The 27,792-nt window shown below is 37.8% G+C and overlaps 1 protein-coding gene across 1 annotated transcript in view; it reads left to right on the top strand.

Annotated features, from left to right (window-relative positions):
• Window positions 1–27,792, top strand: part of LOC140658458 (potassium voltage-gated channel subfamily KQT member 1-like) — a 523,061-nt gene that overhangs the window by 292,454 nt on the left and 202,815 nt on the right. The window contains exons 12-15 of the mRNA XM_072876915.1: window positions 4,175–4,250; window positions 7,848–7,942; window positions 8,942–8,982; window positions 18,179–18,240. Of these exons, the coding sequence (XP_072733016.1) occupies window positions 4,175–4,250; window positions 7,848–7,942; window positions 8,942–8,982; window positions 18,179–18,240 (274 nt within the window). The remainder of the gene's footprint in view (window positions 1–4,174; window positions 4,251–7,847; window positions 7,943–8,941; window positions 8,983–18,178; window positions 18,241–27,792) is intronic.

Below are 27,792 nucleotides of genomic sequence, written 5' to 3'. Positions count from 1 at the left end.
TGTATAGAAACAAAAGAAAAAAAATCCCTGTGGATAGTTTCCAGAGTTGCTTTGGATTTGATCATCTCTTTTTCCTCCTCTGCTTCAATTATTTTCAACTGAAAATGTTTGGCTTCTTTGGCTTAGGCTACCACCTTTCTGCAGTTAAAAAAAAAAGAAGTCTTAAATGCATCCAAGTGTTTTAAGCTAAAAGTAGTGACTTTTCACAGTGCTCTCTGAGCCATGAGCAGAGGACTAAACCTGGGGCTGCAGTGCCTCCTTGGCACACAGCCGTCCCACCAGGTTCTGCAGCCACATAGGCATACTCAAAACCTTCAGAGGGAAAGGTAGAATCAGCCAGCAAAGAGGGGCCCCTTTCCCCCTCACCCTCTAGAATAGTTGCTGGAGTTGCTCAACATCAGATCAGGGTGGGGACTGCTTGTTAACATATATGGTCCAGGCCCTTCGCCCGCTCCTCTTTTTCCCAGCCCTACCACAGTGATATGACAGCCCAGGAGTCCATAAGCCAAACTAGGAAAGGACTCATTGTAATTAAGGATAGGTTTGACTGCTTTTAAAATTGAGCATCCTGCTGAGCAATCGGTTAACAGAGAGGTAAGGAGCACATGCTGTTTTGCAAATGCGTCCAAGGCTTGGGTCCTACTTGAAGACATAGTTACAGATGATGTCAGTATCATTTATGGATCCAAGTATATGTTATTTCAGTAGACATTCTGTGGTATCCATTATAGTTACAGATGTTACAAGCTTTCATTATTAATTTTTTTATATGCTCATAACTTTCCAAAACCCTGATCATTTCTGTTCAAATGTCATTTTGTTCTCCTTTACAGTCTTTTGGATGCAGGTTTTAACAAAACCTTCTTACCTGTTGTTTAGGTTAAAAGTTGGGAAAGTATGCCGTTGTCTTCAATAAAACTCTAATCATATTCTGTTGAGCAAAACACACAGAAAACCCAACCCACTCAATAGTAACACCCCACCTCAGCATGGACCCCATCCTTACAAGGTCTAGCGTTTATGCTTGGTTTTATGGGTAAAGCTTTTAAACAATTTAAATAATTTTTTAATGTAGCAGAAAGCATCTCAAGTGTGTGCGTGTGCCACTGCCCTCTGCTGCACAGAGGCAGGGGAGCTGGGCTGCTTTCATAGGGGCGGAGGTGTGGTCACCCACCCACCCATATTCCTACATAGAGCAAGTGCTCATGTCCTACTGACTTCATTTGGGAGCTAGAACTATGAAAGTAGTTAAATCTTCACCTCCATGGGAGTTAGGCATCGTAATACCTGTGAAGATGTGTCCGTTTCTGTCTTCTGTCAGTAGAAAATGCCATGTGGAAAGAGTGTGCAAGTATGGTGTCCACTGCAACACCCTTGGGCTGTTGTTTCATGAGTTGCATGTCTCAAAATATCCAGGAGATTCACTGCAAGCAGTGTTGTGTTTCTATTGAGCATTACTCAAGCATGACCTAAAGCATCTCTGGCCTTTTGCGCTCTCCTTCTGTAGGCCTCTGGCATGTAACAGACTGACACCCTCAAGGCTGAAAGTGTTTTGCCTAATCCAAAGTTTTGGGCTGAAATACAAGGCTTAGCAGGACAAATGTATTGGGCTAAATACAGGGGTAAATGTAACCTGGCCAGTAATAGCTGTAATTATACATTCTGGACGTCAGTGCTAGGAAACCATGAAAATCAGCTAAAATCTCCAAAACTGTTTAGGATCAAAGTCAGCCACACTGCCACAGCCTCCGATCAGGAGGATACCTCTCCTTACTATACAGAGTAGGGAGTTTAACTCATCTAGAGCTGCTCTCTGTCACCTAGAGCTGCTATGCTCCTTATGGATTTATTCAGGCAATTAAGATAACACATCCACATATCTCAGGTCTTTGGATTTGCAGCTTTTCACGCTGTCTTTTTTCCATTAAAGCCAGGTTTTGTGTATTTCTGTCCCTCAGTTTAATACTAGTGACCATCAAATCTGAACAGTAACTTACTCCTTTTTCAAAATTGCCTCCCAATGAGACTGGTGTGAATTTTGTCAGTTGGAACAGGCCAATATCAAGTGCTTTTGAATTATAGTCAGGTGATTTCTGTTGCTGTATTTCACAAATAAATAACTTTTCTTTCTAAAAATGAGGCCTATTCAACTGTGCATCAGGTTCCAAGTGTCAGTCTCATGGTTTTGGAGACTTAAACTTGATAACACATTGGAAAAAGTCCTGTAGCCCTGATTTCTGCTGAAGGAGGGGAATTAGGAGGAAATTACTGCCTTGGTTTGTTTCCATCTCTGCCTTCTGTAAGCTTATCTATTTGAGGCTGTTTAAACAATGCATGAACCATCTCATATGGATTACCCTAAAAAAACCCCTCTTAAGTATATATATGAAGTCTCACATAATTTAGAGCTAGGGGATAATTTCAAGCTTTTATCTTAACTGGTACACAAAGGAGGTAGACTAAACTCTAAACCTTAAATTGTGATTCTTTTCTGCTTATAAAAATATATATATTACTTGTTCGGTCCAACAGACAAAGATTTCTCTATCAAGTATGTGCCATTTACAAGCAGAGTGTTGTCTCCATTCTAGTCACCAGCCACAGGAGCTCAGCTGGGTCCCTGAGTGTCAAGCTGTGAGCTTTTCTTTCACTATAATAAAGGTCCTATAGGCTAAACTACTGGTAGTCTGTCAGTGACACTTCTGAAATCCCTTTGATGGGCTTAGACAAATGCAAAGATTCGTACTTAGCAATGCTGTTGATAGTATACAACAATAATGGTTCTTGAATCGTGCTCACCCTGCATTGTCTTCTGTGTGTTTGCATGTGTGAGTGTATATATGTGGATATGTCCATGTATATACATAGATATATGAAGTGTGAGGTTATATGTAGTATAGACACCTGAGTTTCACACATATTTGTGCATGTATTTAATCTTAAACTGGGACTTGAAATAGAAAGAGCAAGAAAAAGCTACTAAAAGCTTATTTTAAAAACCCTGTTCCTGTGGCTGTGATATCTCACCCAATCAGAAGCACTAATTTTATCAAAGAGAAATTATAAAAATTAAAAAACAATGCTAGCTCTTAAATACAGTTGCTGTTTGTTTAGCTTCTATTTACTTCACTTTGAGATAATACACTGTAATCTTTCTGCTTTTTAAAGACTTTATCTCTAAACTGTGGCATCCAAGTAGGTGGCCTAGCCAATACTTCCTTTTCCCCAGTCAGATACACTGGGAAGAGGCAGCAGACTGTGTTTTCAGGAGACTTGAGAAACTTGCTGGCAAGCTTTCCTAGGGTTATCATCACATGTCAAAGATGATGTCTGTATAGAACATAGATTTCCTAACAATGCGGCTTCCTTGGAAGGAAAATTTTGTTTTCTTTAGTTCACTCATTTTGAATGAATGAAGAAGTCCATGGGGAAGGAGTCAGTCCTTAAATAAAATACTTGTTCTTATAATTACCATATTCCTGCTTCCTCTCTACCCCTCCAAAATTCACCATAAATAAGAGGGTGTGGTAATTAATTGCCATCCAAGTGGCACAATTAATGTTCTGCAAATAGAGTATCCTCTGGGTAAAGTGATATTGCTAAGTTATAATATGTCCAGTTCTGTGTTTGAATACCAATACAGACAGCCACATGCACACACACACATGTGTGCCGAGAGGGTGTCTTGTGTTAATTTTTTTTTTTTAGACGTGATACTTCAATTTTTCTTTCCTTCCTAGAGAATTCAAAGTACTTTTTACAGGACTTAATTTCTGTGCAATAGAGCTCATGGGCAAACACTCAATAAATGCAAAATAAGGAATTCAGTCATGGTTCTAAAAACATTTCACATTCTTCAAACTGATGCCAGTTGTATGCATTGACAGTAATCCTGTCTAATCCCCTCCACATGTATTATCTTTGTACACCTGCTTTCATTGTCTCACTTATCAGTTTTTTATACTTAGAACCACAATATACAAGAGGGTAAAGCAACAGAACAAAATCACATGCACACACAGTGTGTTATGCTACAATTTTGCATTGTAGACATAAAACATATTTGTAGATTTTGGTGCGTAGGGTCAACATGTTCCATTAAGATATTTTTCCTACTTCCCGGTCCCCGTCCCCCCCCCCACCGGTGTATATCTGTGTTTGTCTTTCTTGGCAGATTAACTGAAGCACATCGAACAGCTGTAAAAGTCATCAGGAGAATGCAGTATTTTGTAGCCAGAAGAAAATTTCAGGTAAACAGCACCATTAACCATAAGTACAATTTGTTAGCTTAAGTATATGACATTGAAAGTGCTCTGAGAGTGAACTTGTCTTTGTGCATGCATTTGTAATAAGTCAAAGGTATTGTTTAGGCTCTTGGCCTTATACTTACCCTATGTGGATTTTTTCATAGCGTGGGCAAAACTATCAACTATCCATGGGTATAGTACGATACAAAAACCTTCTGAATTTGTGGAGTCAGCATAGTTATTTTTTACTTCTCTTTTTTACTGCATTTGTTTTGTTGGCATTCTGTTTGTTTGTTTTACTATACCGACCAATATATAAACTACTTACCCATCTACTAGAAGTGGAGAAAAGACTCTGTTGGAGTGTCTGCTAAAATACTATTACTGTCTACTGATCATCTAATGACTGGTTAGAGAATGTTCAACTAATTGCGTGCTATGTATGGCTGACAGACCAGTAGACCTTACTGATGAGTACTATGCTGTGTAAAGCTGCTTTCGCATGTGGGCCACATTTCCAAATTTGTTTCCCAGAATGGGACATCATAGAGAGGCCATATTTTATGCAATTGTGGAGCATCTGCCCTCTGGAAATTTGCTGTCTTTATGAAGTCTTAAGTTAAATTTCTCAATCAGGTTACAAAGTGCTCAAACCAAATGTGCTGCATGGGAAAAACTGTCTTGTTTTGCCTGTTTACTAAGGCCCATTATGATAAAACTTGCTTGGAATGTGATTCTGGTATCATCATTCTCATCACCCATGTGCTGGTAATGCCATGGAAATGAATAATTAACTTCTGGCCTGATTTTCAAAGCCCCTGTTATTTCCGTCTGAAGGTTCATGCTTTTTTGTCCGAGAGGGTCCACTGCAAGTTAATCAACTTTCATAATCCTTTTGAAGAGGTATTAAAAAGGTAAAGCAAGAACCTAAATTTCAGGCAAGTTTGATTAGAGCTGAGTACTTAATTGCAAGGGATAGAAGTCTGAGATAAGCTCACAGCACTCAGAAGACTCTGAATTAGGGCAGACAGAATGCACATACATTTCCCAAGCTCATGCAGAAATGTATCTTCAGGTGACCTTACCTAATGAAAGAAGACTAGGAGAAGTCAGTTTGTTTAACTCAGCAAACAACAGGAGAGCAGGGTTATATTGTAAATACACCAGAGAGATAAACACTAGGGGAAATTTAAAAAAAAAAAAAAAAAGAAAGAAAATTAAAGACCCCATTCATGTAAAATAAAATCAGTATATAAGTGAGCTAGGATAAAAATTAGGATATTTCAAACCACCAGAGACCTAATGTTCTGGAGCTGTCAGCCAATAACAGTCAAGCCAAACCTTAAAAACAGAACTTGATCAGTCTATGGAGAGGATTCTGTGAGTTGGTATTGGTGATAGGGAAGAAGAAGAAGGAATTATCTTCTGTTTTTTTCTTTCTTGGGACTGTGAAATATAGCTTATAGGACTCCCCATGCTAATTAGATTTTGGAAGTTCAAAGCCAGGTAATATTATTTTGAGTTTTGCATTAGGAGCTCTAAGCACACTGGATGTAGAATGCTGAGCCCAAGTGGCCAGGATTTGGGATTATGGACCAAATGAAAGTTAAAGAATTTCTTCAAGTTCAGCATTTACCAAACCTCCCTGGAAGCCCATTACCTCCCACCTTAAGTTGTATTGTACTAGCGTTTCCTAATAAAAACATGATGAGAGATTGTGCCAAAGTTTGGCAGGACATAAGATGCTCAGATCTAAAGCTTTATGGGAAAAGGGGAGAGAAAAATGGTGAAAGTTGGAAGGATATTTTTACTGTGCTTTAGAGAGGACTCGGGCAGACTGCAGCGTACAGTGCTTTGCAACTATAGGATTCAGAGCTGATGATTTGGTAAAAGGGATAACAGATAGAGGACTTATTTTGAGGGAGAAAAGAAATTTCATTGGGAATGGGTAGAATTAGTTATGCACATAGTAGCCCGTGGGGGAGAGGGGAGGGAGGTGGGGAAAAATCCCGAGTACATCTAGGCTCTGCGCCATGCATCGTGTTTAAATAGAGAGTGTCCAAAGGAAAGGACAGAGGATTTAGCCAAAATGCTCTCAAAGCACCCCCACTAGTCAATCTAAAGAGTGATACTGGCACCGTTTCTCTGGGTGAAGACAATAGGCTGCTTTTCTGGCCAGAAATAGTGATGTGTCAGCGTCTGCAAAATGTGAAGCTGGGGAAGGCAAAAAAAAAAAAAAAAAAGGGCGATAAACTGAAAGCTGAAACCTCCCTCCCCCGCAAAGTATCTCTTCTCACAAATGCACACAAATGTACACGTACACTATCAAAGCCATGAACTCTTCTGAAAGTAATAATGCAAGGTAAGTGCTGACGGCTGAGCACAAGGAAGGCATTTTATCACGAAGAGCTTTTGCTTCTTCATTCATTTCACAGGATTTGTTTCCATTCCATTTCCATGCGTTCATTTGAAATTTCTAGGATCCTGTGGCTGCCTTCCAAGCATGACTCCAGCACATACTGTAGGTGTTCAATGCATGTGTGCAGTGGTGCATGCTAATGGCTCTGGCTGAAGCTGTGACAGAGTGGAAACAGACAACAAGATGACTAATGAGCTGTTTTCAGTAATTTCCAATTACTAGATTTGCAGTTTACCTTTCTTTTTTTTCTTCTTTTCTTGAGTCAGAGCCAAAAAGGAGACATCTTGCCCCACATTTCCCATAGGGGTTGGTATGGTTCTGAAAATGCTGGTATATTTTAAAGGACATCATTTGTGTTTATTCCAACACTCATACACACACACTAATTTTACTTTTTAAAATTTTACCATGCTGCACTTCTTATAATTACATCATTTCATACAAAGTCTCTAGACTTGTTTCAAAATTTTGCCCTAGTAGTTATAGCAGGAAACCAGAGCTTGGCAGAAGCATCTGGATTCTCATTAGAATGGGAATAAAGCTGGGCAGATGGCAGTTTTTTAGCTCTCTTGCATTTTTTATGTCCTTTTTTATTTATTTGGATTGCACCTTTTTTTCCTGACCTTGCAGGTATCATTAAAGACAAAGAAGCGCAAACAAAATCTACATGCAGCAGTCGTCAGACTTATGCAAAGCATCTGTCCTCCCTGTTACTTAAGCAATAATATTTCTGTCACCAGACATCTTTAGTCTTTAGAGGCATTTGATTCTGGGTCCAAGTGTTATGAATTGGGCCTATCTCTGTGGTTCCATCCTCTGACATTATGATTAACATGTGGTTTTGGAATGAGCCAAGAGATATCGCACATGATAGTCAGATAAATTATATATCTTGGTTTTGTGTCTTTTAAATACACTGTGAAGGTCTAATATTTCGCTCAGTATGAAGTAACATGAAGACATGAGTCTAACTGACAGTAATGGGAATCATTTGGCTCCATCTCCACAATAAATATGCACTCCTACAATGCCTACATATTTTTTATACATTGCAACAACTGTTGCAAAATGGCAAGCAAATAACCTCTGGAAGATAAAAAATAGAATGAAGGCCTGTCTGAAATAAAAATCAAGTTTAAACTATACTTACCTTTCAATCTCATGTATGACTTCTTTCACAGCAAGCTCGGAAACCGTATGACGTACGCGATGTGATTGAACAGTACTCACAAGGACACCTCAATATGATGGTTCGGATAAAAGAACTTCAAAGAAGGTAGGCCCTGTCTACCTCATGAAATATTTGATTTCTCTGGTGCCAGCTGGCTTTAGGAGAGATGTGTACTTAATGAACAGTAATTGTCCAAAATTGCAAGCACAACAGGGAGCACAATATCTAGAGGATTTAACCTGAAGTCATTTTTAACCCTTTTTATGACCAAGTTTACAATTATCCTTTATCTTTCTCTCCTCCTTCTCCAAGTGAAATTAAAAGAAATTACGGTGCATGCTGTGAAGTTTATAGTATGAAGTGAGCTTTTCTGCCCTCTTCTTAGAAAAGGAAAACTTTTCAAATAATGATTTACCTTTCTGTCCCCTCTCTGGTTCTCCACAATTGAAAGAAATCTAGTTTGCTTGTGGTCCCCTCTCTATCTGGAACTTTTCCTTTCCCACATTCCTCCATGCACATGCTTTCTCTGAGTTTGGGGATCGCAGCTGAAATATTTTGCCACAAAAACTATTCTCTTCTGTTTCAGCACAAAGTGCTTTTCTCTTTACAAATTAACACTGTGGACTGGGACACCAGACTGAACTCCTCTGGCCCTTAAATGAAATGAAAAAAAAAAAAAAATCCTATTGAATGGAATCTACTGTGTCAACATATATAGATATTAAATCCACCTGCATGAGATTCAAGGAATAGTTGCAAATGTTATTAAGAAGCCATTCTGTTAGTATAGTCTTTGTTATTAGATTACATATGACACAGGATAACTGTGTTTTAGTTACAACATGAAAGTCTAAGAAGTAAAATATTAGTACTAATGAAAATAACAATAATAACACGATTTGATTTTGGAAAAAAAACTCTCAAGAACTAAAATGCTGACTGTATGTGCAGAAAATCATGGTATTCTCATGTTTTTACTTGCTTTGTTTTAGGTTTAAAGCTACTGTAAATTCTCATGTAAATTATGCTCCTATGCTTTTCCTAGCAACAGAGTTTAAGTTGCTTGGTAATTGCACTGCTGGTAATTCTCTGTTTGCTTTTCAGATTGGACCATTCCTTGGGAAAGCCAGGCCTTTTCCTCCCAGGTATAGTGAGTGCATTTTATGAAAAATGATTAGCTTTGTAACTTTGTGAAAATACCCATGGCTACAGTAATATGGATTTGTAATCCAGCCAATTATGCATTAATATATAATTCTGTTAATAAGCCTTGGAATGACTGGGGAAAGATAAATACCTTACATTCAGGTGGTAGTGGAGTAAATGGAAATTAAGAATAAATGTTAAAAATGTGTATCAGTGCACGATGAGTTGGAAACATATTGCTGGACACATATTGCTGGGGTTAAAATATATGATGGTTCCACTTAAAAAGATTTCGTCCTTTCTGAACAACCTATGGATTTCAGTTTTGGAAAGCTCAAAGGAAGATCAAGGGTATCATTCAGGAAGAACTGGGGTAGCCTTGAAAGCTAGAGTGATAGAAGTGGTATGAAATTCAATAATAAAAAATGCAAGATCAGGTACAGGGAAACTAATTAAAAAAATCTACTTGCTAATAGTGGTGAACAGTCTGGCATGTCTGAGAAAAAGAAAGGCCTGGTCTGCTAATTAACTGTAAGCAAATGCCAACTGAATGTAAGAAAATGCTGTAATATATCCATGAAAAAAATTAGCCTGATCCTAGGATCAGGAGAGATATTTTCAAGACATACAGGGAAGTATACATGTCTTTGGACACGACTCAGGTAAGGCCTTATGTGGCATATTGTGCAAAAATCCGATTCCACATCTTTAGGAAAGACTAACTGCAACAAAAATAGGGAAGAAATACTAGGATGACTAGGGAAAAGGAAAACCTATTCTCTTAGAGGGAAACAGAAGTTTGCTCTTTTTAACCTAGCAAAACAAAGGGCTGGAAAGGGTTGTCTGTTAATTCTGCAAGGGGAGTAATTACCTGGGAGGCAAAAGAAATATGTAAGGGAAAGGACAGTGCAAGCAGAACAAATGTTTGTGAACTGGCCATAAATACATTTAAGCTGAAAATATATGGCCAGGAGGGAAGTCCCTGGCCAAGCACAGCGGTGCGATTCTGGGAAAACCTTGTGGTGGGAATCATGGAGATCAGAAACCTGAGTGCTTGTATGGGAAGGACTGAAAGAAGTGTTTATTTTTTATCACAAGACCTCAAATTTCCAGAGGCCCCGTCTCATTCTCTGTCCCTACAAGCTCAAAAATGACTTAGGAACTGAAGTCCCATATCCCCAAGTGACTTTGAGCACTCATGGGCATAAGTTTAACTGAGGGTGCCAAAGTTATTAGAGCCTTTAAAAATGCCATATTATCAGTGGTTAAAATGATTTATGCTATCAGAATGAGGAGCATGTCTCAAAACACATTTTAAACATCTGATTGCTGCAGAAGACTCAGTAGTACAATCCTCTTTCCCTGTAGCTGAGCTGGTTTTGGACCACAGGAAAATAATCCATCAGCATGAATACATTTATAAATATTTATGCCTGGGAATTCAGTCCATAATATGCAAGCTAAATTTATGGAAAGACTTTGCTTACCTCCAAGAATGTATTATTTTATTTCAAATGTAACATTACCAAATTAATGTAATTTGTGCTCAAAAAGACTAGTGTTAAAGGCACTTTTTATGAAACAGCTTCTTGTTTCAGAGGTGAGGAATAATTAGAAGTGTTGGCTGCGAAGAAGCTAATTGTGAAGTAATGTTCTGGGAAGCTTGGGAAGCTGAAGATGTTCAGGAAGTTTAGTCTCACCAAGTCTTGGGTCAAAAGGGTCATAGCAGCTGTTGGGAGGATCTTAGGTGCATTTGTGGATTTGAACAAGTGTTCAAAGTGTTCAAGTGTTGAAAAGAGTCTAAAGTACTGAGGAAGAGCCATGGGGTTGTGTCCATGATTGATTCAGTCCTGGGCAATTTATATGCAAAGCCTACACTAGAACATTGGACAACAGAAGCAATGTGAATGATCTACCTGTAGGCCTGAGGTTACACAGCAACTTGCTGTACCAACCACGTCCTGGAGAGACAGCCTGCAACTACAGCCCCAGATGATTAAGGGAAAAAAAAAAGTTCAAGTAAAACTCTGCCACACGTTTTTTATCATTCATTATAATTTTTTATCAAAAATTCTTGCTTTGACTTAATATGTGGAAAAATTCCACTGGTTTCCAGAGGTAAGATAAGTTGGGTTAGGCTCATCTTCAGAATTCATGATGGATAGTCTTAACTGTGGAGAGCATCACAGGACTTCAGATATTTGTGAAAACCATAATCTGTGCTCTGGAGAAGATTGTGGCATACATGTCCATGCAACCAGCTTCCCTTGTTAGTCTTTTCTTGCAACATTACTGCTGAATAGCTGCTTTGAGACAGCTCTCTTAGATGCAAAAGCATGGTGGCCCTGCTAAGAATGATGTCTGCCTCCACAGCATGCCAACTCTACAAAGTCATACCTCTTGCAGACATATGGCTCTGCCCTCAAATGGACTGAATAAATACTGACTGAGAAAGGTAAAATGGTTGCTAGGGATGCAAAACCTGGTAAGCTGTTATGGGTTTGCAAGACCAAAACCAAAAGTTATTTGATCTAGTAGTTATTTTATCTAAACCCTCCACAAATCCAAAAATAAGATAAGTGGTTCCAGATAAATGGTCTGCAGAACTAAAACTAGGGTTAGTTTATGATTAGTCCCAGTATTATCCAACCCACCAATAACCAAGTGATGAACAGTGATGAGTGGTTATAGTATTGGTCTGTTTTGGGTGGAAACTGCACTGTCCTTCTCCTCTGGAAAAAGAGTTCTTCCTGAGTTTTCCTCAGGATGGATGGCTTATGCTACATTGAAAAATGTATTTTCAATGTGATATGTTTCCAGTTCAAAGGCATTGCTAAAAACCTCATTTGTAAACAATATGGGTGTTTCCTCCAGACTGTGTTATTTTTGTATTGATGGCAAGCAAAAGAGAAATGACAATGCAAAGAAAATTAAACCGCCAAGGAGAAAAACATTAGAAGAATTTTCCTTTCCAGCTCCTTTTTTTCCCTGTTTTATTATACTCCCATTCAAAGAATCTTAAGTTCTGATTCCAAGCCTGTTGAAATGAATGGGAGTCTTTCCAGTGACCTCAGTGGGTTTTGGATTAGGCTGTTACTGAAACCCTGTTGTCAACTTCGATAATATTATATGAAGTAATTGCAGTGTGTCTGTAGTATTATTACCTTCCAAAAGTGAATGATGTCATAAAAGATCCAGAATCTGAATTCACTGGAAGCAATTATTGTTATTTTTCAAGTTAGTTTCTCAAAGATAAATAGCACTAAAAGCTGTGTTAAAACAAGATAAGGATACAAGAACAGAATAAAAGCCATGCTGGGTCAGACTAGTCCTGACTCTGACGGAGCCAAAAGCAAGGTGCTTTGGGAAATGTATAAAAAAAGGGCATGCATAAGCCGTTAACCTTCCTGTAAGCTTTCAGCCATTTGCAGATCAGAGACTTCCTGACGTGGTTTCTGTGTATTTAGTAGTCGTAACTGGTTTGTCCTCAACAAGCTTGGCTAGTTTCCCCTGTAAACTTTTAACATCTGCGATATTATGTGACAAGAAATTTCATGATTTGTTTTGCATACACATATTGTGAGGAATCCTCCCTTATTGCTTGTTTTGGTCTTGGCATCTACTAGCTTTTGTTGAAACTCCTAGTACTGGGAGTGGATTTAAAAACATTAAGATAATGAATAAATTTTCCAAAGACTTGAATCCCATTTTTATGAGTATACCCAGAAGACTGTCTTATTTTCATTGAAAGCCCGTCTCAGTGTTCCAGGTAATGCAATTTTGTAAGATGAAATAAAGATTCCTGTAATAGTAAACAAACCCCTTAATAATTGAAAGTGTTGATATAGAGGCAAAGCACATGTTAATAAAATTTCTTGAATTAACAAAGCAGACACTTATGTAATGATACAAATAAGAAGAGTGTAATACTTGACCTTCACTACACATGATGGAGTTAATTGCTTTTGAATGCAATTTTTTAGACTTACTATAGCTTTTCAGGGGCAAAGGTGAAGAATAATACCAAGGTAAAACAAAAGACCCAGTGTTTGGGTTCAGAGAAGTATGCAAAAGGCTGATGTTTATCTGCAGTTCATCTGAACCTCTTGGGTCTGCATAACACAGGGGGGAATCCCTGGAGAAAAAGGCTTTCTTGTAAAATTTTGACAGTTCCATTGTTTGATTTTTTTTTTCCCATTAAATGCCACCTAAGCTTTCTGATGCTCTTTCCTTCCCAGCTGTTAAGAAGAAATTGGGTCACAATATCTTTTAAAACATAATAAATACACTTAGTTTATTTTTTATCTTTTTAAGTCAATTAATATTTGAAATGAGAGATACCCATATTTCTGCAGGAACTGATTTATTCCACCCCTCCTGGAGACAAAATCCATGGGAACTTGGTCAAAAATAAAACCACTTAGGACATTTTCTGTAGGTGTCAGGTGTTCACAGTCTTGTCTCTGAAAGTTAATTACTGGGTTTGATCTACCTCAACGCAAAGAGCCAGCAGAAATATCACAGATATCCTACTTCAAGGGCTTGGAAACTGCGGCTAATTTACTGTTCATCCAGGTCCTCCAAACAGTGTTGAATTGCATTATTAATAAAAAGCTAATAAAGAAGCTTGCATTTAATTTTGAATTTGGTATATTAATTTGGTATATTATAAACATGGTATATAATAACTACGTTTTACACATAGTATAATGATAGATGCTGATGGCACTAAATCCTGCTGATGGCAGGATTTAGTGCCATCAGCACACTAAATCCTGCCATCAGCACCTTCTGGAGGAAGGGCAGAAGTGTGATGTGGTTCATACCAGATTCAGTGTATACGACTTCTCTCTAATAAATTGATTATATTGTTCCTCATGAGCCACTTGAGCAAATTGTGCCATCTCAGAGGCTGGATAAATGAAGCAGGTAGTCAGATGGACCTTTTGTTTAGGGCTATTTTATTTGTTGAAAAGTGATTGTGCATCTTTAACCTGGCAAGTTACTCACTGCAGCTAGATTTTTGCAACTTGAGAAAGCTAGGAATTTCTGCTTTCAGTGTATACTGTTGAACCTTCATCATGGAACAGTTACTTTTATCACAAAGTTTTCTGTGTTGCAGTACAGCCTTCTAAACGAAAATATTTTGGTAGTTTTTTAATTTTCTTTAGGTTGTCCAAGGAAATCATAAATGCCTGATGTAGGACTATGTCTTACCTCTTTTTAATTTCTTCTACCTATCAGTTGTAAAAGGCTCTGGCTGACAAGAAAAGAGACTCAAGTCAAAAGTCATGATGCCTAATGCAACTTTGTTATTTGCTATTTTATGCATCCAGGGTTTAAAAGGGCAATCCTGAGTTGCATTTTCAGAAGCACACCTGGTTTATAAACCTAAGAATCTAGATCTTACCATACGCTCATCACAGTTTTCCCTACATAGAGCTTTTACAGAACTGGAACAAATACAGATCCAGAAGGCTGTAGTTGCATTGAGTTAGACAAAAGAAGGTAGTGGTATCTCTTGCACTATCCTGCTTTCTGTAGTCCCAGTACTGAACTTGATATAATTTGCCAAGGTTTTGAGATATCTTTAGCAATCTGGAGTATTCTAGGTGTCACAATGCTCAAATTCCTAATTTCTTGCTTAAAATAATTAATGGCTTTCAGATAAATTTTAAAATTTTTGAGTTAGCTCCCTTCTACCTGTATACACCAGAAAAGTAAAAATCAAGGAAACACTCTTACTCTGTAAAAGGAGAGTAGATCATTTCCAGCTTTTATCATTTTCAGACCATCTGTCTGCAATTCATTCACTGTCCTAATGCTCCCCATAATTTTTTTCTAACAAAAGAAAAAAATCTGTTTTCTCAAAAGTTTGGTATATTCTGATGAGATCGAGCACACTAATTGAGTAAAAAATTAAGATCATGGCGCTGTCCCTTGTTTGATTTGCTCTTTTCCTCTTACTCATTTCAGATGGTAATTGCTGTCTTTTGTAAAAGAAAACAAACTTGAATAACTAGTAATATGTCATTTATATCATGTGCTTCCATTTGGGGAAAGAGTTGGGGATGACCTTTCTTGTTTTCTCAACTGGTGTGGGGAATACCTAAAAATTTTTAATTTTTTTTACAAGAGGCATGTCTTGTTGTTCACTAGAAAAAGAGATGGACCATCTTTGTGAAAATACTAGGAAATAAATACAGGATCATGTTGTTTTGAAAGTAGTATAGTATATATACTCAGGAAGGCAAAGCCTTTCAGGGAAGAGAGAGAGATATAGATAGATATATATTAATAAGGATGAGAAATGGACTAGATGACCCAAGAACTATTCAGTCTGAAGTATAATGCCTATTGCTTATATACTAGTGTTTTATCTGATTCAAGTCTAAGTGTATAAAATGATGGTTTTGTATCATACCAACCATGTGTTACAAGCTTGTTTCAAGATACATTTTTTTTCTTCTGAGCTAAAATTTGTCCATATATATTTTCATCCAGTTATAAATAATTGTTCCTCCTTTCATGATGATCATCCATGTTTCCTTTGTGTCCGTGCCTTTCACATATATGTACACAGTTACTGGATTGCTTAGCTGGTCTATGTGTTTTATTGCAGACCAACACAAAGAACAGACAAAACTCAATACTAAAAGAAAGTTATTTTGGATTACAAAGCGAAGAATGTAAAAATTAAGACATTTCAGATTTATGGTTAGCCATGCAATCTTTCCAACTATGTAAAAGCAAATAATCTAATGTAGGAAGTCTAAAATCATATATCTTGAAAAGACTCAAGAGAGAAAGCATAAACATGAGATAGAAATCAAATGTACTAGAGCAATGTTATCTGAACTTCTGCCCACCCGTCTTACCACAATGCTCTGCACATTGTATACACACCCCATTTACTTTCAAAGATGGTCTTTATTAGAGGAAAATGCTTGTAAATTAGAGATGAATGCTGATTTAAATGGCGGCTAATAAGAAATGGGAAAGACCGCAGCCTTTTGTGACTTATACAGCCTGCATGCCAATAAAGGGGTGGACATGACACAGCTATATGTATATCCTTCTTTTCACTTCATCTGACAGGAGTGCCACATGCCACAAAATAGCTTCTTACTGCTTATCTGTTTCCTATTTTCTTGTTTTCTGTTCCACACCACGTTTGAGAATAACTAAAATAGGAAACATTATTAACTTGGTTTGGTTGTTTTGGGATGTCTTGGTGATTATATGAAGGATGTAACTAGAGCTGGTGAGGAAATTATTCTTTTTTTTAAAAAAAAATAAGCTATTGGAATATTTCTTAAGGTTTGAGGGGCTTTTTGGTTTTAGACCTAAACAAAAACTGTACCTACCCACTGCTGTTCAAATCACATCCCAATTTAGAAATCTGTACAGGCATGTTTTTTCTGGTATATACTTTGAAAGATGATAAGTGTCTACAGATTTACTAACTAGAAAGTAGGCTGCAGAGTCAATTATTTCATTTTAGGCAGAGATGAATACATAGATAAACTTGAGCCTCAGCCACTTATATTTGAAGAGGTTTCTGTGGTTGTGAACTAATGAATGATGAACAGCACACATGTATGAGCCAAGCTGTGTCATTTATTTTCTGTCCCCACACAGTGTCCGTGAACAATCTTTGAATTTTCTCTCCTTATGGTATTTACTCCTGCAGGTTCTCTGATGAAACACTTCTCCTTTCTAGTGCCTGCGCAGAGCTGCCAAGAGTCTATGACCTTTTTAATATTTTAGGTGGTGTGTAGAGGAGAAGGAGAGCAGGAAGAGTACTCTTGCCAGCATTGCTTTTCACTAAAGTCTTCCTCTAAGGTTGTGGTGCATACAGTACAAGTTACCTTGAGATGAACTTTGGTGCAAATATATCACTAAACATATCATATTAGCAAACGTATACACTGCTGATGGTAATGGTAAAGCAAGTACCATTCACTGAGAAATGCAAGAATGTGAGTTCCCTGCAGAATGAGCACACATACAGGCAGTTATGGTGGATGCTGATGCACTGTAAATTCACATCTAAGCCTGCCTTCCAGTAAGCCCTTCACATTGTGCTCATGCCCTAAGCAAAATGGACTTACGTAGCTTTAAAAACTAAAGCTCAACCACTCAGAAAAGTGGAATAATTTATAGAATAAATAAGGAGTAATTACTCCAGCCTCATATTGGAAATATAGTTTAGTAGAGAAAAATGTGTCCCACTTCCATTGACATAGGTTTCTAAGTTACTTTAGTATTGGGGGTGGGTTTTTTTCTTGTGCATATTTTCTCCCAGCTCAGAATATGTGTGGTTTTATGCTTCATTCCCTGTGAAATAACACCTCCAAACTATGGCATTCCTTTGCAATTGGCCACGTAAACAGAAAGAATAGACCCCACTTCACACAGCGTTCAATCTTGGCTCCCAATCCCACCATTTGCAAGTGTGCGAGTGAAACAAATTGCATAACTGGGCTTTAATAACCGGGTCTTATGAAGTCTAGGAGGGAAAATGAGGATGGAGATGCAAGGGCTTTTCCCAGCGTCACTCATTTGCAGAGAGGAGATAGGTCTCTGCCACTCCAGCCCTTAAACCCCTGGATAGTGCTGCCTCCTACATCTACAACCTCAGTTGAAAATTATTCTGATTTCTTTATGTATAGAAAGTGTACATTGCTCATGTCAATGATATTCAAAATGGGTGGTATGCCTAGGGAGCATGCCTATTCCATCTAACTATATGCAGTTAATTGAGATAATTAAACAAGGTATCACATTACCATCTACTATGTAGAGTCTGAGGTAGCGGTACCTCAGACCTACCTCAGTGGTACCTCAGAGTCTGAGGTAGTGGTACCTTTACATCCACAGACTACCTCTACCAAGGTCCAGGTTGCCCTTTAGACTAACTTAATCGTCAGTTAGACAAACTAATTCCCTTCTGTCCAGGTTGCCCTTTAGACTAACTTAATCTTGTCAGTTAGACAAACTAATTCCCTTCCCTCCAACTACCCTCTTTCACTTCTGTACACCATGAAGAAATTCTTTCTTGTTATGTTCATGTTATTTATACTACCCTACTATTACCAGCTTCTTTTTTGCTTTAAATGCCATAGATATAATTCTTAGTTTGAGTTTATTCACTACGTAATGAATGTCCCATTTTTATTATTCTTTATTTAGAAAAAGGGGTAGACAAAGGATACTATACTGTAGGAGCCAGACTGATCCGGCTAGAGGACAAGGTAAGTGCATGAAAGCTTTTTTTTTTTTTTCTGAGTAATGATATCTGATCTACAGACGTGCAAGATAGTATCTTGGCATGATTTACTTTAGAATTACAGGGCACCATAATAAAGAATAATATCCTAATTTTTGTAAGGGAGTTGATGAAGTATCATGTGCATGTTGTTCAGCATTAACCATTTACCTGCCATACGGATTTGGTTCTTGATTTTAAAAGGGACTACTTTCATGTTGAAGCCAAATCACACATCTTTTAGGTAAGTACTGTGAACTGACAAGGTGTTTGTCATACAAGAATTAATGAGTTAAACAGAAAGGCTAGTATCAGGAGTCTTTATAAATAGCAACAGTTGATATCTCAGCTAATAATCTTGAGGTTCTTTAATGTTTACTGCATTTTTTCCCTGTGCAGTTATCTTTGCATCAGTTCTGCCCCTCCCCCACTGTCTTCTCTCCAAGAATATGTTCATCTTTGTTATTAATTAGAGTTACTTAGAAGTATGCCTAAAGGCCAAGGCTCAGTGAGGCTCTATTGTTTTAGACCTATTCCAAACATCCTCAAGAGCTTTTCCCACTCAAGTGATAACAAAAATACAAGTTTGCTTAAAACTAGGAATCTATTTCTCTAGTAGTTTTTTGGTCAGATCTCTTACCTACCCCTAAAAACTGGTGGCCCTAGAACAGTGTGCTTTCTGTGGACAGTAGCAGCGCGGTAGCTTTGGTATGTGGTATGATGCAACAGCTAAGACAAAAGTCCATTTGAATTTAACACATCCATTGCCTATTTGTATCCTTGTCTTACTCAAATTTGTCATGCAAATTTTCTTTTCACTTTTTTCTGGGGAAGTGAGGCAAGAAGGAAAGAGGAAGGAAACTTTTCATTATTCTTCAGAATAACTGTGCATCTTGCCAAAAAGCAGAAATTTAAATTAAACAAATACAATTCCTCCCTCTCTTGCCTAATATCTAATGATCATTGCTAGGACAACATTGGAAATATGTGACGCTGCGATGTCAAAGGACAGATTTTCTTTGACTTTTAGCTTTCTTGGACAGTGTCAGAGAATCAGCTTCACAGATAAAGGCAAATTATCTGAGTTGACTTTTACAGTGGATTGGTCCCTTGTGCGGACACACTCATTCAAAGTGAAAATGGCTTTCATTCAGATTATCTTAATTCACTTCAAAAGAGATATATTGCTCTCTAGCCTCTGTATATTCTGTAAATTCACACCACTAGTTCATTCAGATTTCTTGAATATGCATATATAGAGAAACCCACAATACAGATTTGAAAATTTAGCGATAAAAGTATCTGTGATAACAGTTAGATTACTTTGTGTGAGAAATATTGCTAGTATTGCAAATACTTCTGGAAGCAGTTGTTCATGGTCTCCTGACTGCTCCATATTTATGAAGAAGAGAGGTCAGAAAGTTATTAATGTGTCTGGCATTAGTCCAGCTTTAGCACAATATGCTGTGGATTTGATAACTTTTTATTTCAAAGCCTTAATTAGAGTAGTGCAGAGGTATTTTGGTGTAAGAATAGGAACGTTAAAGGAGATGCCAGTGTATGCAGTAAATGCTGCAGTGAATTATCTCTGTTGCAGATATCTGCTTATTCTCTGCCTTTACAGTTTTAAGCTGCTAAAAAACTGAACTCTAGCTGATTTGAAAAGTTTATCATTTTCGTCAATACTGCCTCGATGTAAATGCTTACATACACCTTAGAGATGATGAAGCCACATGGTTTCACCTTCTCATGTTAAACGTCTATTGTAAGCATGTGGTAAACAGTCTGTAGCAGGGATTCACAACAATGTTCTCGGAACAACAGTCATGCAAGTTAAAAAAAACCCCAATGGTATAGCCATCTTAACTTAATTTAAGCATGATCTAAATATAGTTGGCGCAAGCTCAAACCATTAGTGTGGGCAAGACCTAGCTGCTATTTTGTTTGAAGAATTAAACTGTAGTGCTTTAACTTACCGCATGTATGGCATTGTATGGGAACCTGTGATTTCTATCTCTCTGCTTATTGTTCTGGAGAAAACAAATAGAAGGGAATAAAAATATTTCAAGATATTTTCGTAAGATGATTCTATAAAAGACATTCAATTATTGCAGCTTCCTCTTTGTTCTCAGACCGAACTACAAATGTAAAATAAAATGCCAGAGTCTGACGGAACCCAGGGCATTTGTTCTTTCAGTACAAATTAACCTTCTTTTAGGTGTATGGGGCTTCATTCTCATATTCCTGATAAGAAAGTAGATACAATACACAAAAAGGGCAAACATTTCTTGTGTTGGTTTGTTCAGGGGTTTGGTGGTGTGGGTTTGGGGTTTTTTTGTATTTGCATATTTTTGGCATATTAGGCTAAAATACATATGTTTACATAGTGAAAACAAAGGTAGGCTTCCCAGATATCTCTATTTTAATGGGACAATAGAAACGACTGCATCCTGCTGTCAAACAGCTTCCCCTAAACTATTTTCCCATGTCTCATGGGCTCTCCTGCTTTAATAGTTCACTGTGTAGTAGCTGCTATGTGCCCAAATGTGAAACAATATTGGAATCAGGAAGGACAAGCTGGGTTTCAACCTCTGAGGAGAATAAATGAAGCAAGGGCATGTCTGACATCAGGCTCCAGCTGGTGGTGAAAAATGATCTCCCCCTTGGAACTAGAAAACCTTTGGGATCAGCCTCTTTCCCCCGGAGAAATTATTTTAACATTCAGTCACCCAGTATAGTCATGGCAGCCTCCCAACCAAGTGACACATCTGATAAAATGACACATTTTTGGACAAAGGCCAGTTGGTGTAGACTGATAAAAATGCAGTGAGGATTTGAACATTTTGTCTGCTTAAAAATCTGTATCAATAAGCTATTAGTACACCTCTAGCCCAGACTGATCTTTCCCACCAGCATTTTCCAGTTCATTTGTTTTAGTTGTTTCTCCAAAAGGGAATCAGAATGTAATTCACCCATTCAGAGCTGTGCATTGTTCTGCATAAAGCCATAATCACTCTTTTTATAAATTTTGAGAGAGTGAGAGAGAGAAGCGTACATTTCTGATGGTTAAGATGAACTTCATTCCCTTGAGAGGTTTGCTACTATTTGAGTTAAAATGTGGGGTTTGCTGTGTAGAAGGGCATAGGCACAGATCTCTGAAGTGGTTGCTTAGTGATAGATAAAGCTTTGAGGCAAAAATGTTTCAAAGATTCAAAGATAACAGCCTTCCATTCATGTGGCATGAGCAGCGTTGTCTGCAGCCTCTCTTTTGTGACCATACGGGCTCCGTATGCAAGTTTAAGGTAGCAGGGAAGAGGTGAGAACAATTTTGTGTAAGATGAAGCACCATACGAGTCCAGCATAAGGCAGAGTTGAAATACACTTGTATCACTTTGCTTTTAAGCATTGCAAAGATGACTAGAAAGGGATAAAATACATGGTGGCAGTTTCCAGACAATATGTAAAAGCCTTTTGGGCAACATCAGTGCTGTGTAAGGCTTTACTCCTTTCATTAACATGGCATGTTGCATAGTGTAAGTTTACCCATAACACTTTTCAACCTGCTTTTCCCCGAGTAGGGTATAAAAATCTTATTTTGTTGTGGTCAGCATAATAACCTAGTGTGGTTCTTTTCATAAAAACACTGAGATGTTTAGGGAAAGAATGGGGCTTCTTTCCCAATACATGATGTATGCCATTTGGCCGACCCTTTCTTTAGTTCTATGGCAGGGTTTAATTTTAAATTGTGGTATGTAGCCATTGACAGATTCTTTTGAAATGTATTAAGAGGGAGATTGGTTCCAAGATGATGTTCTAGAGCTGGCGTTAGTTTCTTTTCAAAATTGTAAACTAATGCTTCTTTATGATGAAATGTGTATTCTTTCTTTTTCTTTTCTTTTCAAAATTAGAAACAAAAATCGTGGTGTGCTATGTCAAACTGCACGGCAACCTATAAATAAAAACAGGAGAGAAAAGAATCTACAAATGAAAGGTTAGAAGGGACAGCTGTGTTGTCTTTGAAAAAGAAATCTATTAGGTATTTTTATAATTATATGGCAGTCTTCTTTATGTGGTATTTACAGTTATGATTTACGTCCATATTACCATAACTATTTCCATACTTATAGACAACATGTGATAATGCTGGGAGCCAAAAGCAACCATTTGGTAGCATTTAAAAAATGCAGAAACACTAAGAGAAAACAGGGCAGTAAAGCAGAACCTTTCTGAGCTTTATCCATCTGAGTAATGCGAGCCAGAACAAAAGTGTTGTCCAACATAAACAAATGTAGAGGTTGGATTGTGGTGGTAAACTCTCTCTTTACCAATTTAAACACTCGTTTTAAAGTTGGGAGCTAAAAAAGATGGGCTCAGAGAAGAGTGGTATTTCCCTATCATCTTATTCCTCCTGGCTAACAATGGAGAGATGAATGTTAGTGAATCTGACTCCTGCTGTGATTACATCAGGAGTCATTAAATAGTAAATTATTTATCATGACAGTGCCTGCAAGCACCACCATAGTGAAGGCCCTGTCAGAATTTCCATTATAAACCCCTAATTTGTGGGTGGGGTGATGGGCATAATTGAACTGCATTAAAAAAAAAAAAAAAAAACCAAGGGAAAAAGCTGAAAATTGGTGCACAATGAGTCAGTTGCAAAATGAGCGTGCTGCATATTTTTGAGGTTTCAAGAATATGTCTGAAATAAACCCAACAACTGCTTTTGTTAACAAAAACATATTTTGGCACTAAGGTGTTTGTGGGTTGTTTGCCCCCACTTTCTTAAAGTTTGAGTCATTCCATAATATAAAGCTTTTCAGAAGCCTTTTTGCAAAGGGGTGTTATGTGGATTTTCTTAGCTACTAAAACAGGCTGATCGTTCTTAAAAGTAGCTGTCCGAGTTGCACTGCCATTCCTTCTTGTAACTAGAAAATAGGTTTCATCCTGGCCCTCCATATTTTGCAAACATGCATGGGCACTGCTGATTTTTGGAGTATCTATTCTCAACACAAATGTGTGTGAGTCAATAATTAACGTAGCTAATGTGACTTGCAGTTATCAGTATATCTCTTGTGAAGAAGGTGTATTGCTTGTTGTATGTGTTCTTGGAGCATGCCATGTTCAGTTCAAGGAGATGGACAGGAGGTTCACAGGGAAAGATGCTATGAATGTGTATTTGGAATAGGATGCCAGTAAGCACAGTCAAAGCCTGATCTCATTTACTCCAGAGCAGTCCAGCACAAATCCATTGATTTTGCACCATATCCATGAAGTCATTATATTTTTATGTTTAAGCTGTTGCCTAATTAAAAAAAAAAAAGCCTGATGCTTCAAGCCAGATTGTGCTTCCATTTATGCCATTGGAGTTACTTGGGATTTACGCAGGTGTAAATTGCAGCAAATTTCTTACATGGCTTTAAACAAGATTCCAGCTCATGTCTTCACATCCTGCTCAACAGGAGCGAACTGACAGAGATGAGGTGAAAGCAGAAATGGGAACTCTAAAAGTTCAAAATTAATCTGAGTGAAATCACGTTTTTCATCTATTATGTCTAAGTGAGTCTTTGTGGTATGCTGGGGATTTAAGGTACCGTAGAACTGAAGTTGTGCGTGCGTTCTTGTACTGAAACATCAAGACGGGTTTTTAATCTGAAAACCAAGTAATGTTGATTTAACAGCTTAGATCTCAGCTGCACAGGTTTCCTACTTTGCTAGCTGACTTCTCAATGCACAGAGGAACTATTGCAGCCTGGACTTCGTTTGACTTATCTGGGATGGTTTTATGCTTCTCAGATAAACCTCGTTTAATAAGGTTGAGAGGGAAAGGCTGGTTTTGAGCTGCCTGGTTGTGATGGTAATGTCTGAAGGATCAGACAAAAATAAGAGTTAACTGTGTTACACCTTTCAAGCAAAAGGAAAGAAGAGATAGATCATATATTCTGAAGCATATCTGAAAGAATCCTGCCTGAATTCTTCCCTTATGGTTCTTGTTATGGAGCCTTATCATATGTGGTACTTGGTAGCGCCCTCCTATTATTAAGGTTGAATACCACTTTCCATTATAGAGCTCTATTTTCAGTTGCTTACATCTTTGCCAAACTTTAGCCATCTGGGCTGAAATTCTCCAAGGCAGATGTCTGCCTCAGGCTGAGATTTTTTGAAAAATTTATATGTCAGTGTGGGTCATCCTTTCTATATCACAGTAACCTGACCCACTGTGAAGATTCTCCCAAAAGTAAACATAAAAATGTTGATGGATAACACTTGAGCTTCTTCTAAATTTGAGCAAGAAAATTGGACAGAAATGGAATATTATCTGCAAGTCTTGAGACCCAGAGGCCTGATCCAAAACATAGTGAACTCAGCAGGAGGCTTTCACATGGATCAGACCCTGATTTTTAATGGGTGAGGGAGCAAAGAGTTTTGCATAGTGAACGTTTGCCAGGATGCAATTCACCACCATAAATCAAATGTTAAATAATTCCAAAGCCCAATAAATGAGCGTGCAGATGGCAGTGTCTGCTCCCCAGTGATTGCACTGACTGTTGATTAGGATCCAGCTTGAATAGTTTGATCTCATTTATAGCAGTCTCTAGGATTGCTGTGATTAGGCAATTGGTGCAATCTAGTTGCTTTTCTGCTCTCTTGGCTGAAACTGTTCTGGTGGAAGCAAAACCACCCAGGAAACACTGCCCGTGACACCTTGGAGCATGCTGGGGCAGGGGGAGGCAGGGGCTCACAGCCATATGCTTCATAGCAGCCTGAAATCAGTTTGCAGCTACCTTATGTTTAATGAGAAACAAGGAGGGTCGCTTGCAGAAGATGTACTACTCTACACTAAACGCTCCTTGAGGAGAGCACACAAATTAACTGTGAATACCAAGGAAGATAGAAACAGTAAAGTGATTTAGGGCTGCTGGTAAATAACGGAGCCTCTGGGAAAGGGAATCTTTCACAGGTTGTTACGATGTTGGAAATCTAATCCATATTGATGTGCCCGGGCTGTTTAACCTGCAGGGAAAAGGTCCTGGAAATAGCAGCGTTGACCACAAAGGCTGAGGTTGAGGGAGCCTGTCCGTCTCTTCCTGTTCTCCACCAAAACCTTCTAAGCATCGCAATTGGTTTTAACTGAAATTGAGAAAGGGGTCATGAGCTTAGAGATGTTGATTTCCTGTAAGTTTTAAAGAAAATAAGTGCCTTGGTAGCGGACAGACACTCTGTTAATCCCCCTGCTCCAAGAAGAAAAGACTGCAGTGTGAGCATGGCTCTTCTCAGGTGCCAGAGAGTCCGGCCACAAATGTATAGGAAACAAAGCTCTGTTAGTTCTGTCGCTTATGAAGCAATGAAGCAATTTATTTACTATTGCTGGGTGAAAAAATATATTTTTACCTTAAGAGTATTTTGGAGACCTTGACCATTTCTTTTTTGATAAAATGTCAAATCGTCCCACAAAGAGCTTTGACCCGAACTTCCAAAGGATAACAGAAATCAGATTGGCTATAAATATTTTGGTTCTGCCTTTTATAATTTTCAATAGATCATTCTAAATTAATTTAAGTTCTAAATGATTGGTCATCCTGGTCCTCAAAACACAATGGCTTCATTTAGGTATGTGAAAATGGAGTATTTCAACAATTATTCTATCCTGTTCAAATAAAATAAAAAAAAAATTATACATTCGTTAAACCTGTCTTTTCTTACAAACAGCTTTTTAAAAATTGTTATTTTCTGATGGAAATAAATTTCATTTGAACAGGTTTTATGACCTCCAATTGTTGCTGATGTTAATTTAATTTAGAAAGCTATTTCAAAAATAGATTTTATAGATTTTTTTAGTTGGTTATGGCTGTATGCTGCAAGTGCTGTCCTCCCTACAGACAGGTTGAGAATTTTCCTTTGGAATGTTTCTTCATCTGAAAATGAAAATTTGTTTCCAATAGAACATTTTTTGAAAAGGTCACATTCTATGGAATTGTATTTTAAATCATATATTGAAAGAAAGTATTTCCAATTATCCACTTCAGAGCGACTTTCTGAAAATCAGAATTGGGGTGAAATACTCGGATTTCTCTGAGCATTTTAGTTGAACCAATTTATTTCTAATTCATTTGTTTAAAATTTTTGTTATTTCATTCTGTTTCTGAATGAAAGACATTCCAACATCATGTAGAATTCACAGAGAACACAGAGAAATTCTCCTCTAGGAAAAAGAGTAATTTTCCTCTAGTACTCCTTACTTCAGAATTACTGTGGTTATTTCACCTACCACATTTTTCAGATCAGTAATTTAAAGGGCAGTTTTAATATTATTTGACCATGACCATATTGGCCATGTAATATTGACCTCTAATTCCTCTTGATCAGGGGAAGTACACTGGAAAAACCCAGATTTATATGATTCAAATGGTTACCAGACTAGCAATTGGATTTATGTTTCATGCAAGAACTGCAATGCTGAATCAGAGCAAACATCTATTTAGTCCTGGAGCTATTCTGTTGCTGCTGGTGGCCAGTATTGGATGCTAAGAGATAGACTAGAAGAATAGATTGAGTCTAAATTGCTATAACTAGTCTCTGGGTGTTTGCAATGGATTATGTATAATAAGCAGTATGAAGAATATTGCTGTACAAGGCAAGTAACTGGATTACACAGCTCTGTAAAAGAAAAAAAAAAAGAAAAAACCCACCAAGATACACTAGAGTACTGTGGCGACCTGCCCTGACTTGTTGGCTGTATCTAGGGAAGAAAATTTTCACTCAACAGTAAATTCATATAAAGGACTTCATATAAAGGCTTATGAGGTAAGGGAGAGAGACAGAAAATGTCAAGAAACTGAGAAACTCTTTTCTCCCTATATTTACCACCAGGTTGTTATTTGCCACACATAGCTTTACATTTTATGTAGCAGGAAAATAGTGAGCAGATCAGTAATACATACTCACTTCTACAATGTAATTACTTTTCCTACTAGTAATTAATGTTGATAAATTATATTCATATTTTTCTTGTTTAGAAGTTTGGTTGTGATTTCAGTGCTGTGTTCTGGGGTGTTTTAGTAAAATACATTAGTCAGTGTGTCTGTTACACACTGCAGTCCTTCAAGACCAGGAGAAGGGGGCTGGTTTCTGAGTCTGAGGAGGTGAGGAGCTATAGAGTACCTCAGATCTCTTCTGATTATGCAGGTATAGTGCTTAGTTTATTACAAGCTTGATCCTCGAGTGCATTTTTATGCAATATCAGAATACAATTAAATAATACTAAATCACTAAGCAGTTTATCCAGGGATTTATTCATAGTCTTGTATTTGAAGAACTGTGCTTTTTTCATTATCAGCAAGTGTTTTTCTGCAGGTTAAAATGGCTTTGTGTGGAACGGTTATGACTGTGAATAGACTGAAAGGAAGGAAGCATGGTCTGTTGGTTCATGCACTGAGATCTGGCTTCAGAAACCCAGGGTGTGCTGCCAGAGAACCTCAGCGCAAATGCAAAGGAGACATAGTCGCCCCCTTTATAAAACAATACTTTGCTACTTCAGTTA

Source organism: Ciconia boyciana, chromosome 1, assembly GCF_034638445.1.
Source record: "Ciconia boyciana chromosome 1, ASM3463844v1, whole genome shotgun sequence".
Classification (NCBI taxonomy): domain Eukaryota; kingdom Metazoa; phylum Chordata; class Aves; order Ciconiiformes; family Ciconiidae; genus Ciconia; species Ciconia boyciana.
The sequence above is the reverse complement of the archived record's forward strand: the minus strand, read 5'-3'. Positions and strand labels throughout refer to the sequence as shown.